At 34.2% G+C, this 15,542-nt stretch overlaps 1 protein-coding gene across 8 annotated transcripts in view; it reads left to right on the forward strand.

The window, feature by feature from the left end:
- The window catches only part of LOC105199239 (protein sidekick), a 41,017-nt gene extending 25,639 nt beyond the window's left edge, over positions 1 to 15,378 (forward strand). Inside the window, exons 5-34 of one of the 8 annotated variants that reach the window (XM_039457616.1) lie at positions 92 to 265; positions 405 to 613; positions 768 to 918; positions 1,357 to 1,484; positions 1,861 to 1,971; positions 2,755 to 2,874; positions 3,059 to 3,217; positions 3,349 to 3,475; positions 3,764 to 4,065; positions 4,353 to 4,538; positions 4,693 to 4,998; positions 5,074 to 5,400; positions 5,586 to 5,782; positions 5,927 to 6,136; positions 6,476 to 6,730; positions 6,873 to 7,101; positions 7,380 to 7,682; positions 7,870 to 8,050; positions 8,311 to 8,526; positions 8,616 to 8,812; positions 8,989 to 9,185; positions 9,309 to 9,548; positions 9,765 to 9,962; positions 10,060 to 10,201; positions 10,508 to 10,786; positions 11,132 to 11,152; positions 12,307 to 12,464; positions 12,616 to 12,778; positions 12,904 to 13,226; positions 13,310 to 15,378. In XM_039457616.1, the coding sequence (XP_039313550.1) occupies positions 92 to 265; positions 405 to 613; positions 768 to 918; positions 1,357 to 1,484; positions 1,861 to 1,971; positions 2,755 to 2,874; positions 3,059 to 3,217; positions 3,349 to 3,475; positions 3,764 to 4,065; positions 4,353 to 4,538; positions 4,693 to 4,998; positions 5,074 to 5,400; positions 5,586 to 5,782; positions 5,927 to 6,136; positions 6,476 to 6,730; positions 6,873 to 7,101; positions 7,380 to 7,682; positions 7,870 to 8,050; positions 8,311 to 8,526; positions 8,616 to 8,812; positions 8,989 to 9,185; positions 9,309 to 9,548; positions 9,765 to 9,962; positions 10,060 to 10,201; positions 10,508 to 10,786; positions 11,132 to 11,152; positions 12,307 to 12,464; positions 12,616 to 12,778; positions 12,904 to 13,226; positions 13,310 to 13,552 (6,052 nt within the window). In that variant the 3' untranslated portion in view covers positions 13,553 to 15,378. The remainder of the gene's footprint in view (positions 1 to 91; positions 266 to 404; positions 614 to 767; positions 919 to 1,356; positions 1,485 to 1,860; positions 1,972 to 2,754; positions 2,875 to 3,058; positions 3,218 to 3,348; positions 3,476 to 3,763; positions 4,066 to 4,352; positions 4,539 to 4,692; positions 4,999 to 5,073; positions 5,401 to 5,585; positions 5,783 to 5,926; positions 6,137 to 6,475; positions 6,731 to 6,872; positions 7,102 to 7,379; positions 7,683 to 7,869; positions 8,051 to 8,310; positions 8,527 to 8,615; positions 8,813 to 8,988; positions 9,186 to 9,308; positions 9,549 to 9,764; positions 9,963 to 10,059; positions 10,202 to 10,507; positions 10,787 to 11,131; positions 11,153 to 12,306; positions 12,465 to 12,615; positions 12,779 to 12,903; positions 13,227 to 13,309) is intronic. The other 7 variants (XM_026137954.2, XM_039457619.1, XM_039457617.1 and 4 more) reach the window with 7 other exon arrangements.
- The last annotated feature ends 164 nt before the right edge of the window (positions 15,379 to 15,542 follow it).

Below are 15,542 nucleotides of genomic sequence, written 5' to 3' on the forward strand. Positions count from 1 at the left end.
TAATTGATGCGAGCGGTAGCTCACTCTGCACGCTTTCGAAATTCCCAACAAAGTTTAAACTTGTATCTTTTTGGCGTTTACGATGACACAGGGCGAAAGCTATTAACACTCAATTGGGCAAGGAGGAGATCAGTCCGTTTTTCAAACTGCAAGTCACCGGCGATCCGAACGCGGAGGTAGCCCCTACCATAATCGTCAAGCCGCAGGATACGCAGATAGTCAAAGATCAAGATGTCACGCACATAAATTGCATCGCGAACGCCAGGTATTCGCGAATCTTTGTTTATCATTTACCGCATATGATGATTTTTCTTCTCAATGCACGGACCATGCCGTCAATTTTTTTCTCTCAGCTTGAAATTATTCGAAATTGAAGTTTTAATGCCGAAATTACATCGTTTCAGATCACTTCACGAGCTAAGAACCTTGTGGATGAAAGACGGCATTCCGATCGAGAACTCTAGAATATCGTACAGCTTTAACGATTCGTGGAATAGAACGCTCGCGTTGATCTCAGCCAACATAACTTACACGGGAATTTATTCCTGCCACGTGGACTTGCGAAGTGGCGGTTACCCGATTGTAAATGCGAGCGCTAAAATCGTTGTATATGGTAAGCATTATGATAAATACGTAATAAACACGTAAATGATTCAAATAACAATAATAGTATAATTATTTTATGTTTTTGAAACATAAAAATACTATACTGAGCATTTTAACAGACCTGAGTCTCTTCTCTAAAATTCTTGTTACATTTTTTATAGAAAAACCGACATTTATAACAGAATTAAAAAGGGAAACCTTGAGCGATTACGGGTCCACGGTAACGTTACCGTGCGACGCTAATGGCGTGCCGTCTCCTACAATCACTTGGTTCCGTAATGCCGAACCTGTCGATCATTTACTAGGAACCAGGTACGTCTCAGCAAATATTTGTCTTTGGAATTATTGGAATTCGAGGGACGGAGCTAAGGAGCAGGAAAGAAGGGAAAGAGAGAAAAGACATAGCGCTTTTAAATTATTCCTTTTTTAACTATTTTGTTCCATTAAGATCTTTTTCTATAAATCTAAACTTACAATTGTTCCAATCAAAATCAATTTTCTATTCTAGTGTACAAATTACTATTACAAATTATGATAAATTAATCTATTCTTATAAATTAAATTAATACGTGTAATATAATATAAAACAAATTATCATTTACATAAAGGATAATTTGTGTGGAGAAAGAAAGATTAAATTTTGAAATTATCTTACAACTTTAAATATTTGAATCTGTTCCCGGCTGTAAGAAGAAGAAATTAGAATCTGAAAAATATTTGAGTATTTTACTATTATTTTACATTTTACAGATATGTGATAGAGGAAGATGGCTCACTGACAATTAAAAAATTAACTATGGATGACTCGGGGATGTTTCAGTGCCTCGCTTCCAACGAAGCCGGCGAATCGTCTAGTTATACCTGGCTAAAAGCGAAAAGTAAGTAATTTTGTTTAGTTTCCATAGTGTATCGCGAAATTCTAAAAATGATAAAATTATCACCCAGTTCGTACATAAAGTGTTCGCAAAACACGTAACTAAAATACCAATACGATCCTTTTTATTTTATATAAATCGAGATTTTTATGAGCAAAATGGAAAATAATGGAGACTCATAAATATAACGCTTGCAAATATAATTTAGTTTTGAATACAAAGTGGAATTACAACAAATGTGTGATACAAATGTGTTATAAAAATATTGTTTAAAGGGAAAAATATGTTAGAGCTGCGGTCGTGTTTTTCGCGGACACTTCGCGTAATAATGTCGCAAGCAGAGTTAATATAAATGACGTGTTTTTTGTGTGCGGCACAGAAGGATTAAGAAGCAGATTGAGAAACAGAGTTGCCCGCTGGGCAGCTGGCTACAATGTAGTCAGAATTCGCCAGTCTGATCGCCGTTTTATGTTCTCTCAATATCCAAACAGTAAGAATACATTGCAGCGAGATTTCCACACTTTTCTTTTTCATTATCATTTTCGGCACATGCTTGAAGACTGCGTATAAATTTCACTTCACGATTTTTGCTTCTCCTAATGATAAATTTTCGCATAGCTCTGATAAGGCAAATAGCACCATGTCAATCGGCGTTTTGGAATATTTATTATTATTTCACGATAATGAGCCATAGAATTTTAGTGGAAGGTTGACCAATTTTGTATTTCTTTTTGTTATGTGATTAGTGATCTTAATTATATATAGTTTAGTATTTTTTCATATTGTTTCCGTAGTGTTAATAATATCTTTGAAGAAACGTCAAGTGGAATAATTTATCATACATATTTATAATGAAATGATAATCCTAGCACGCGTCTGAAACATTGCAAGTAACACGCACGTCCTGTTTTTCCATATATTAGAAATATATTTTTAATAAGAACTTTTTTTATCTAGATTTTATGAATGTCTCACGATAAGTGCCGTTAGCATTTAGCATTTAGCGATTTATTTTATCTGGCATTTATCTTGAAACATGATTGTACTTAGTTATAAGTTTGCGTAGTTTTGCTATTAAATATGTGTTTGTGTTATGCTTAAAAAAATGAGCTTGTTTTTTGGAATCAGCATAGAGAGATAGAGAAGAGGTGAGAATTACAGATGGGTTTATATACATTGCAAACGACAATTGATCACCTTCTTTTACTTGCACGTTGTGAGAAAACGTTGCGAACAGATTCGATGTTAATGACGAAATTTCTGTAATTTACAGCATCTGGACCGATAATGGAGAACGGGCCACAGAATTTAACGGTGTTAGACGGCAAAGATGCGACTCTGAGTTGCAACGCGATCGCGGCACCTAAGCCAAATGCCACCTGGTATTATAACGGTAATTAAATCAAAACTAAATCGATTAATTATTATCTTAAATATAATATTATATGTATACATACATATATATATGTAATATAAATTTTCGGTTGTTAAAATTGTGAGATTTAAAAAAATTAAGATAGGATTAATACATAATCATTAAGTATTATTTCGCGCGTTTAAATATTTATGTTTGATAGCAGACATGATACCTGTGGAGATCGCCGGGAGAGTACAAGTTTTGGATAACGGCGATCTTTTAATTGCGGCAGTGAAATCCTACGACGCAGGAAAATATACTTGTATCCGTGCGAACGAAGCTGGCTCTGTCAACGGATCGGCATATTTGACCGTTATGGGTGATTATATTTAGAGATAAATATTTATAAAAGAGGATTGAGAATTAATCGATAAAAATCGGTTCTTTTGTTCAATCTTTAGTTATGAATGCACTGAATGATTTGTTGTATATTATCTGCATCTGTTACAGTTCGAACTCAAATTATCCAACCACCTGTTGATACATCTGTGCTTCTCGGGCGCACCGCCGAATTGCAATGCAAAGTCTCGAACGATCCTTCTGTCGTATACGATATGGCATGGTTTCACAATGGACAGTACGTATAAGGAGAAATATGCAAATAACATCAGTTTAAAATTTTCAAAAATTTAATTTTTTTTTCAAAACTCAACTATTATTGTCGAAATTTTTCTTCGAAATATCGAATTGATTAAAATCTGATTGACTCAAGAATTACTTACGTTGTATCTTGAATTTGATAAATTTATTAATTAAATTGTTAGTTTATAATGCCAACGAAATTAATTGGATCAAGAGAACAAAATTCTGTAACTCTTCCGACACTTGAAGATTTTAAAATAATACGTTCTGTATATTGTTGCAGAGTAATAAACACGCAAGCGAGCCAAAGAGTGAAGATGCGATCGGACGGCACTCTCGAGATTGTCACCGTTCGAGCTTCCGACGTTGGTGAGTACACATGCTCTGTGGTATCACCGGGTGGCAATGAAACGCGATCTGCTCGTCTGAGCGTGATCGAGTTGCCTTTCCCACCGATCAACGTCGTGGCCACGCGGGTTGAAAGGATCTCGCCACGCACAATCAACGTCACGTGGGTGCCTGGCTTTGATGGCAACAGTCCTACGAAAAAATTTATAGTTCAGAGACGAGAAGTATCCGATCTGGGTAAGTCTGTAAACCCATCTGTAAGTAATAATCCGAATAAAAAGATTTTAATATATTGTAAATGTAATTGAAAACATGATATTTGTATTTTTTTTACGTATGACATTTCTTGAATATACATGATGTATTATAAAATTGTTATATTACATATGTTGTTGTCATGTGCATAGAAGCATTAAAAATATTCAATTAAATATATAAATTATATTTATTTTTCATATCCAAATAATATATTTAATTTATTTATGAGGTATGTAATATATACGTATGTGTTCTATCGCAAATAGGACCTATACACGATCCAATATTAAACTGGGTCACCGAACGCGATAATGTATCTGCGACTAGTCGATGGGTACTGTTGAATAATTTGAAAGCTGCGGCGTCTTATCAATTTCGTGTTAGCGCCGAGAATAGCGTCGGCGAAGGTCCATCATCAGCAGCTAGCAACATTGTCGTTTTACCTCAAGAACGTAAGTGACTATAAAGCTTAGTTCAATATAATAAAAAATAACAACAGAATATACCTCTTTCTATATTGTATTTTTGTCAAAATACGAATGAATTTAGAGCCTGATCTATATACTGACGTTGCATTTTTTTTAAACGCCTTATTTTTATTTTTAGCGCCAAGTGGTCCACCTATTGGCTTTGTTGGTTCAGCACGTTCGTCGTCGGAAATAATAACGCAATGGCAACCTCCGCTAGAAGAATACCGAAACGGCCATATATTAGGATATATACTGAGATACACGCTCTTCGGATACAATGACAGTCCGTGGACGATGCAAAATATCACCAACGAAGCACAAAGAAATTATCTCATTACAGATTTAATCACATGGAAGGACTATGAAGTGCAAATAGCAGCTTACAACGAGAAGGGCGTGGGTGTATATTCGAAGGGCTTGCAAATAAAAACCAGAGAAGGGGGTAATTAATGTTATAAATTAGGATATTCTAAAATGTTATGAATCAATTAAATATGAAAGAAATAATTATTTATAGTCCCGGAAGCACCTCCAACAAACGTGAAAACGAAAGCAGTTAATTCAACGGCGGTGAAAGTTTGGTGGAAGCCACCGAATCCTCAGAAGATCAATGGGATTAATCAGGGATATAAATTGCAAGCCTGGATCGGCGGAAATTTTACAGAAGCGAATGAATACAAATCGATGACCGTGCCGCCGAGTTTGTTTGATCCGCTCGCTGAGCAGAACACTATTATGACAGGTTTAAGAAAATACACTCAATATAATATCACGGTGCTCTGCTTCACCGATCCAGGTGACGGTGAAAGGAGTTCACCCGTCGAAATTCGCACTCGCGAAGACGGTACGTTTACTTATAACTATAATTAAAAATTAATAATTACATTACTATATTTAAAAATAAATTTATTGAAATATAACTTTTTGGCATATTTTTAATAACTAATTCTTTATATAATATAAATGAATAAGGATAACATTTTTGTAAACATTATTCACTTTTATATGTATATTTATGATCTGTTACAGTACCTGAAGAAGTAGAGAATTTACAATTTGAAGATATCAGCGATCGTGCGTTAACTGTTAAGTGGAATCGTCCTAAAGAGATCAACGGAATATTGACACATTATCAACTGAAATACATGATTAAAGACATTCCGGATTCTTTGCGCGTCGAAAATTTCACGGCCGATGTGCTATCGACCAAAGTGGAGCATCTTCAGGTAACCATTATTCTAAACAACATGAAATTATAAAAAAGAAATATAAAGTGAGATATCTAAAAATTATAATAAATTATATAAAGGATAATTTAAAAGGATGAGAAATATGATTATTATCCACTTTTTGTTTTTTTATTTTCTTAGGCACTAACCCATTACAAATTTGAAGTAACCGCTTGGACATCAGTTGGACCTGGCAGAGCGAAAATAGCGACCATACAATCAGGCGTCGAACCGGTGCTTCCGGAACCACCCACAAAACTAGCCTTGTCCAACATTGACGCGTTCTCCATTGTATTGCAGTTCACACCAGGATTCGACGGAAACTCATCCATTACAAAGTGGACAGTAGAGGTTGGTTAATCTACAATCAATGCTTTCTTTGAAAAAGTTAAAAAGATTATTACACGTTATATATTTTCATATATATAATAAAAATTTTATATATCATAAATTCTTCTAATAAAAAAATTTTGTTAAAATAAAATTTATTTTATATCGAATAATGTTAATTATTTGTCTGCTTTTATATCTCGATTTCTCTAAAATATTACATTCTGAATGATACTGATTTAATAAATAAATTTTATAAGTTTTATTTTTGTAAGATAGAATGACGCAATAAAATAAATACAAAACGAAAAATAAATCATAAGAAGTAACAGTAAGAAGTGCGTTCTGTCGATTTCTTAGGCACAAACGGCGCGAAACTCGACGTGGTATATTATCTACGAAGTGTCCGATCCTGATGCCAGTACAATCACAGTCGGTGGTTTGACTCCCTTTATGCAATACAAGCTCCGTTTGATCGCGAATAATGTTGTCGGTGCCTCGCAACCCTCCGAGCCAACTAAAGAGTTTCAGACGATTCAAGCACCACCCTCTCATCCTCCGAAAAACGTCACGGTCCGCGCAATGAGTGCAACCGAGTTACGCGTTAGATGGATCGTAAGTATCGTTATCGAATTATGTAAAAATATAACTTTTTTAATAATCGCTATTAAGAATATCGATTAAAGAAATTGTATTATAATGTAAATTATGCATTATAGAGATTATATTTAAATGATGTTTTTTTTTGTGAACGTAGCCATTGCAGCAAATAGAATGGTACGGAAATCCGCGAGGATACAATGTCACTTATACGGAAGTGCGGTCGAACATCTCAAAGAGCAGTATTATCGAGGATCACACCGCGAATTCATACGTTTTGGAAAACATGGAGGAGTATGCCGATTACGAGATAGTAATGCAAGCGTTCAATGATGTTGGCTCTTCGATAGCGAGTCCAAAGGCCATTGAACGAACTCGTGAATCAGGTGAGTCTTTTATATAAATATAATTGGATATAATTATGCAAAAAAAACCAAACTTCAAAATGCTATTTTTTTATGTAAATATTTTAGAACATTTAGAAATAAAATTCTATGATATTTAAAGTAAAATAATTTTTGTAAAATATATATTTTGATTTTTAATTGATTTAACATTAATTTATTATTTTATATTGTTGAAACTCAAATATTTGCAAAGATGTCATAAAGTCATTTTTAAACATTCTCTATACACTTCCTAAAATACATAATATATTTTTCAGTTCCTTCTCTGGGACCGATTAACGTAGAAGCAAACGCGACATCCTCTACGACTATCCTGGTGCGATGGGGCGACGTACCCGTGGAGCATCAAAATGGACAAATCGAGGGCTTTAAAGTGTACTACGGTGCAAATTCCAGATCAACCTTCCAATACAAGAATATTCCCAGTAACACCACTTTCACAACCACCTTAACGGAGCTTCGCAAGTTTGTCCAGTATCACGTCCAAGTTTTAGCCTACACGAGACTCGGCGATGGGGCGCTGAGCATTCCACCTGTGAGAGTCCAGACCTTTGATGATAGTAAGTAGATCTATTTACAACTGTTATTGAATGCATCGAATTATTATATATATATATATATATATATATATATATATATATATATATATATATATATATATGAGATGTAACACCTAGTAAAATTAAAAAATTCGTACAATCGTTATCATGATATCACTATAATGTTCTATAATATTTTGTATTATAGCTCCCGGTTCACCGTCTAACGTATCCTTCCCCGATGTGAGTTTGACCACAGCCCGTATTATCTGGGACACACCAGAGGATCCCAACGGAGAGATTCTCGCATACAAAGTCATGTTTCATTTAAATAGCAGTCAAGATCGACAATTTTCTAAAGAATTTCCGGCGTCAGACAGAACGTTTAGGTAAAAGACATTTTTTTTCTATTTATTTCCACTTATTGCAATTTTATAAATACATTGCATATATAAAAAATTATTCTCAAATTCATAAACTTAAAATAAGCTTTTTTTTAGAAAATTTTTTAAATACAATTTAATTTATGTGATTTAAATACAGAATTCCCATTTTTTAGATTGAAATACAAAAAGTTACTTTGGGCCTAGATAAATTTAACAAAGAAATAAACTCTAAAGTTAAATTTTGTAATAATTACCGCTTATAGAGCCACCGGACTTGAATCTGAGCAATACTACATGTTTTCCGTGACGGCACAAACAAGATTGGGTTGGGGTAAGACGGCTTACGCGCTAGTATTTACGACGAACAACAGAGAACGTCCTCAAGCGCCATCGGTACCACAAGTGAGCAAATCGCAGATTCAGAGTCGCCAGATAACATTTAGCTGGACGCCAGGCAGAGACGGTTTTGCTCCGTTAAGGTACAAATATTTTTCTTACATATGATTCAATTTCTTTCTATTAAATTGCATATTAACTGCATGTCAATCCCTGTGTTTTGCTCCGATAGATATTACACGGTGCAACAGTCGGAGAATTCTGGACCATTCCAAATCATCCCAGAGAGAGTGGAACCCACATTGACGTCTTACACTGCTAACAATTTGAAACCTTACACGCACTATCAGTTTCGCATTCAAGCTACTAATGACATAGGTCCTTCAGAATGGAGCAATGAGTCAGCTCAAGTACAAACTCTGCCTGCAGGTGTGTATCAAAGATAAAACAGCACACAGTGCTCAATAAAAGATTAAAAAAGATTTATTTAAAAAATGAAGAAGATCACAAGCAGAATTTGAAGTTCTTCTCGGCACTTTTAAAATCTGTACTTTTTTTCATTTTTGAATAAATTCTCGTTAGCATTAAAAATGTATCTTTTATAGCACCATCAAAAGGTGTCACCGGTTTGAAAGTTGTACCGATAACAACATCCAGTGTCGAAGTTCATTGGAACATGATCGACGAGGTATATTGGAGCGGTGATTATGAAACAGGTGGTTATCGTGTCGTTTATCAACCGGTGTCAGATTTTCCAACGCCTCTTCAGACAACGCCGAAAGAGGAGATTCTGGGAATTAAAGTGCGTATAATACATCTTTGATATACAATCTTTTCTCATAATATCAATTTAAATTTATAATATAATGTCAAGATTGATTAAATTTTACCCAAATAGCATAATGTAATTTTTGTTTCGTTGCAGGAAACTAAAATGGTTTTAAGCGACTTGACGGAGGACCGATATTATGAGATCGTAGTGCTGCCATTTAACTCGGAAGGCGAAGGCCCGCCGAGTCCACCGGTCACTGTGTATGTAGGCGAAGCGGTTCCTACGGGAGAGCCTCAATATTTAAAAGCCGAGCCAATCTCTTCCACCGAGGTTCTCTTGCGTTGGAAACCTCCCCAAGCGAATATGCAAAATGGCGATTTACTAGGATATAAGGTAATAATTAATTCAGTTACATTAGCAAGAGATTAATCATTATCTATATTAATATATTTTGCAAACTCACTGGTAGACTATAATCACGGCAAATTCATAGTTCTTTATTTTGCATATTGAGTGATAGATTAATTATTTAAAATTGTTGCATCGATACAGTTTTTATGAATTATATGTATGCATTTATTATAACAGATGTTTTTACTTTTATTGCAGATTTTTTACTTGGTAACTGACTCTCCTCAAACTTTGGAGAAAAAACAAGAAGAAGAGATAGAAGTTGTTCCAGCATCTTGTTTAACGCACAACTTAGTTTTTCTTGATAAGTATACGGAATATCGTATACAAGTTTTAGCATTTAATCCTGCTGGAGATGGTCCACGATCTCCACCAATTACTGCGAGAACGAAACAGGTAATGTTTCTGTATACATTATATCATAAATGTTTCACAAATATGCAACGAATAATTATAAATAGTATTTAACCTTTGTTATACAATGTAATTGCAGGACATTCCAGGACCACCGTATTATTTGCAATTTAACGAAATTACTATGACCAGCCTTCGCGTCTCTTGGAAACCGCCGAAGTTACGCAATGGCGAGATAGTTGGTTACATCGTCACATATGAAACGGCAGAGCAGAATGATCGTAAGATAAATTAATATCTTGATAGAAAGATCTAATATAAAGAATTTAATTTTACGTTTTTTACTTATTTTATTATTGTTAGCTTTTCAATCATTAGTACATTTTTGCTATAAGAAGATAAACTTTAAATAACCGGATTAAATTTTATCACTGTAATCACTCTGTGCAAATTCGTAGTTGATCATTCTTAGGGTCTTGGTTTTACTTCAACAATTTTGTTCGGTACTTGCGAATTAAACTTACGTGCTCATAATTTAAATTTACTCGCAGATTTCCTTTCATTAATTCATCGACATTCTATTTAAGGTTTCAGTAAACAAGTTAAACAAAAAGTGACAGAGACTAGTCTCCTTATCCAACCGCTGGAGGAGGAAGTAACGTACACCTTCATGGTTCGCGCGCAGACGATCGACTTCGGACCACCGATATCCGGCAATGTTACAACTGGTCCGCAAGAAGGTTCGCCGATGGAGCCCAGCAATCTCAGCGTGACCAAAACGGTTTCCAGCGTGGAACTACAGTGGACCAACGGAGCTTCCGGCAAAGGTCCTATACTCGGTTATTATATTGAGACTCGTCGTAAAGGTAAATACACGATTTTTATACGTGATTGTTACATTATTTAAAAAACAGGCAATGCACTGTTATTTATTCAAAATTTTCTACCATTTTACGCTACTATTTATTGAAATTGCAACGATAGAAAATAAAAAATATAGTACAACTAATTTCTTTTATTATAACTAATGTACGAAATAAATTCAGCGATCGCGTCATTGTTGACGTTGCAATTTCACGAAATAAAAATATACGATTATAGAATGATTTACAAAATAAATTCCGCGTGATTCGTTACATCATTTCACATTTGCGACCAGTTCGACTATCGGTTCTGTTAACACTAATACCGTTTTCTTTATAACTGTATAGCGATGGAAGAATGGCAGCATTGTAAGTGTCAACACACGTAACTACGCTGAGCGTCATTGCATTAGATGGTTTTGATAGTGAGATCCCCGTTAGCATAACAATATCGCTTTTGACAATCCGTTATACATTATTATACGTGTACATACCACGTGCAACGTGGTTATTTGGTATTTCTAATAATTTGCATGATAACATCATAGCATGACGCCAAAAACCTATTTTATACGTTCAAGCAGGATCTTACTGAAGATGTATTAACTTCGTGTAGCGCTGTAACATACCGTGTACATTGTCCTGATAAAGAAACGATGATTGATCGTTATATTAGCGTGATTTGTTGTTTTGTCCGTTTGATAACACTACATTTTTGTTATTTAGCCCCCCCCCCCTCGGCCCCCGCCCGCTGCAATTAATCTCATTTTTTAACACTTTGTGTGCGGACGATATATGCACACGCAGCATTTCCCGTATATCAGATAATACTTATATAAATAGTAGCAATAAATATATAAATAACAAATGCAATCTGAGAATATGAATGAAATTTATTACACTTCAGCTACAGCCGCAATCTGAGAATAAACGATTAACTACTCTTCAAAGAATTTTACACGGAAAACGGCTAGCACTCAAAGTGTTAAATTAGTCATCAGAATAATATAAATTCCTAACCATTTGTATACACAATGTCTCATTTCTATCACATTATTTTTTAACGACACATTCTTCGAATAATTTGAAATCAATTTTTTCTTAAAAAGAATATCAGTGCTAAAATATTATTAAATAATTAATGATTTAAAATGAAAAATTTCTGCCGAATTTTAAAAGAAAAAAATGAATATTTAAGTTATATCCTTTAATTAGTTAAAAAAATTATATATTAATTTTTTACTTTAATAAAGTATATAAAGTTATTTTTCTGTTACAGAATTTGATCTATATAGTTATAGCTATATAAAAATATTAGAATGACAGTTTTGAGGGAAAATCGACTCTAAATTAATTAAAGAATTTGTTATTGGAAAGTGTCGTACAAATGGGATATCTTGTATAAAAAGATTTGATTATATATATTGTGATTCATATGATTCGATTTAAACAAAACAATGTGTTTTTTCTTCAGAGGTTCACTAATTCAAAGATTATAATGCGGTTTATGTATGTAATTGTAGACGATTCGCGCTGGCAGACAATAATTCGTACTAGCAATGGACCACTGACGGAGTATACTGTGTCTTATCAAAACTTACTACCGTCCACGTCGTACTTGTTCAGAGTAATATCGTACAATCGTTATGGAATCAGTTATCCAGCGTATTCCACCGAAACTGTAAGCATATTTAAAGAGAAATAATTATTTATTTACACATTAGATTTATTTGTTAAAATGTTTGTTGTTGATTTTAATATTAATTTTATATATTTAATTTAAAAACATGTAAACTAGAATGTTTTACTAATGGAATCTTCTACTTTGCTAGATCTTAACACCATCGAAATTGTACTTGGAATACGCATACCTGCAACACAGGCCGTTTTACAGGCAGACCTGGTTCATGGTCACTTTAGCCGCTGTATCAATTATAATTATCATTATGGTCATAGCAATATTATGCGTAAAGAGTAAAAGCTACAAATATAAACGTAAGTTGAATTTAGCATATGTATATTTAAATTGATTGTCAATTATGGAAAATTAGATTGTGCTAGGTTGTTTATAATATATAATTTGATATATGTAATTTATATATTAATATAAATGCTTACAGAAGAGGCACAAAAGACTCTAGAGGAATCGATGGCGATGGATGCAGACGACAGACAGGAATCGGATCTGGAATTATACAGATCACGCCAGGGCACAGGCGGTGCCATTAATACAGCAAGTGGTACTTTGGGTAAGAGAAACACATTAGCCCGGAAGGCGATGCATCCTCCACCACCCACAATGCTAGGCAAATCGCCTCCCAGGCCTTCTCCAGCGTCTGTCGCCTATCATAGCGACGAGGAGAGCCTCAAGGGATATGATGAGAATCCCGACGACAGCAGCGTCACGGAGAAGCCCTCCGAAATTAGTTCCACTGATTCCCAGGTAAAATTTTGGATAAATTGTAAGACAAATATGCATCTGATCTCTGACAAGCAAAATTTTACAATTTTGCTTTTATCTCACAGGGCTCTGAGAGCGAGAACGAGAGTGTACAGTCCGATCCGCATTCCTTCGTGAATCACTACGCGAACGTGAATGACTCGTTAAGGCAGTCGTGGAAAAGGCAGAAACCCGTCCGGAATTATTCGTCGTATACGGATTCTGAGCCGGAAGGCAGTGCGGTTGTCAGTCTGAACGGCGGTCAGATCATCATGAACAACATGGCCAGATCGAGAGCGCCGTTGCCAGGTTTCTCGTCGTTCGTATAATTAAACGAATTACCAACTACGTTCGGACAGAGGAATCTTTTTTTATTCATATATTAATATCAAAATTGCCGCTGCTACTTCGCTTCGAGTGAAGTCTTTTTTTATACATATACATATATAGAGCGAAAGACTTACGTCGGGAACACGTGTTTCGTGCGTGCTAACGGCATAGACTTATAGCAAACTATAGGAAGCTTGAGGCATCTTCGTATTGTGATATATCGATATATATATATATATTATTTATAATTTTCTATAAGACACTTCGCATTTAATAGATACTTTTGTACTTTCTCGGATTAGTTTAAGGATCAAACAGCTAGCATACGGATCTCGTACAAACGTAACGTTTCACAAATTTCGTGCCTGTGAGGCAGAGGAGTGTAAGTCCAAATATTCTTTTTTTCCAACAGATATTTCGGTTTCGTCCCCGTTCTATCTCTCAGGTTAACAATTACATACATAATTCAATTCTTGCATTTTTGATATGGTATTTATCACAGATGCATACGATTTGTGAATGATAGTCGCCTTATTGTGCAGTTTTCAGAAGAAGCAAAATATCAATTCCAACATAACGTTGCAATCGTTGGCCTATCATATCATTTTATCAATCCATTAAAGATCTTAATCAAGAAGATCGAGACAATGAATTGTGGGACGCTGTATAAATCTGCTCTTATGCTGGCGTATTCGTAGTACGTCAGATGCGTGTAAATATGTTATATAAGTACTTCCCATAAGAATGTAGATTTTGTATAATGCTGCTACATATTACAGCGGACTATATCTATTGCATTCGCGTTTTGTGATATACAGTAAAAGCTCCATATTCGTGGGACTTACATTTTATTAATAAGTATCAAAATCGCGATTCTGGCAAACACAATATATGTAGGAAGAGTAAAATTTGATGTAAAAAAAATATCTACAACATATGTAAAGTATTATTTTATAATTTAATTTTATAATTCACGTACATAAATTATAAAATAATACAGGCTACTCTAGCCTACACACTCTTAAAAGAATCTTGGAAAAGATCGAACATATTTCGCAGTTTTTCATAAGGTTGAACTGTTTTCGAAATATAGGCGATGGAAACAGACTTTACAGACATCCTATGTGATATACATCTTTTTATTTCAATTTTAAAATAATTACTTCTCAAAACTATTAAGACATATCTTTTTTATCTTCGTTATAATAAGCAGATTATTTTAGACCTGCGAATATAGGAGATACGCAAATATACATATATGGAGCTTCTATTGTACGTAGATATATCATACTGAAACACAGTATTCATATCTTCTTAAACATTCTCGTTTTATTCATGTATGCCCAAAGTTGGATATCGAACGGAAGTTACGACGATTGCATATATCAAATTTATCGTAGCTATGCGGATAATGGAACTTGATTAAAAGACAGAATAGAGAGAAGCCTAATCTAACTACTAATTATTAAGTAAGACTATTACCGATTCGTATTTCATAAGATTATCAAGAGACGCGGTAGTGTCTCGCGTTTATTTTACGCGAAAAGAGCTATAAGTATTTAGAAATAATTTTATTTTGAAAAAAAGGTTTTAACGTCGCAAGAGGCAGCAAATCCTCTATCGACAAAATGTTTCTACAGAAACATCTCGATATTTCCGCGACACTGCCAGTGAACGTTTAGTGCAAATTTTAATTTTATTTATATACTTCCATGCGCGTACTTGTAACGACGTAAAAGTATAAAAATCAGGTGTAATATTAATTGCATAGAACACTAAAAGAAACTCTGTTAAAATTTTAATAAAAATTTATGCCATTTTGGAAGTTTTTCTATGAATATGCTGATTTATCTACCAATTTGAAATTTACATATTTGTAAATGACTAAAAGTCAGTATTTTTCTAATTAATTTTTGTACATAATTCTACATTAATAATTCATTGATTTTATTCTTTATCGATTATATTGCCAGAATTCCAGATGGACAT

Source organism: Solenopsis invicta, chromosome 14 (genome assembly GCF_016802725.1).
Source record: "Solenopsis invicta isolate M01_SB chromosome 14, UNIL_Sinv_3.0, whole genome shotgun sequence".
Classification (NCBI taxonomy): Eukaryota; Metazoa; Arthropoda; class Insecta; order Hymenoptera; family Formicidae; genus Solenopsis; species Solenopsis invicta.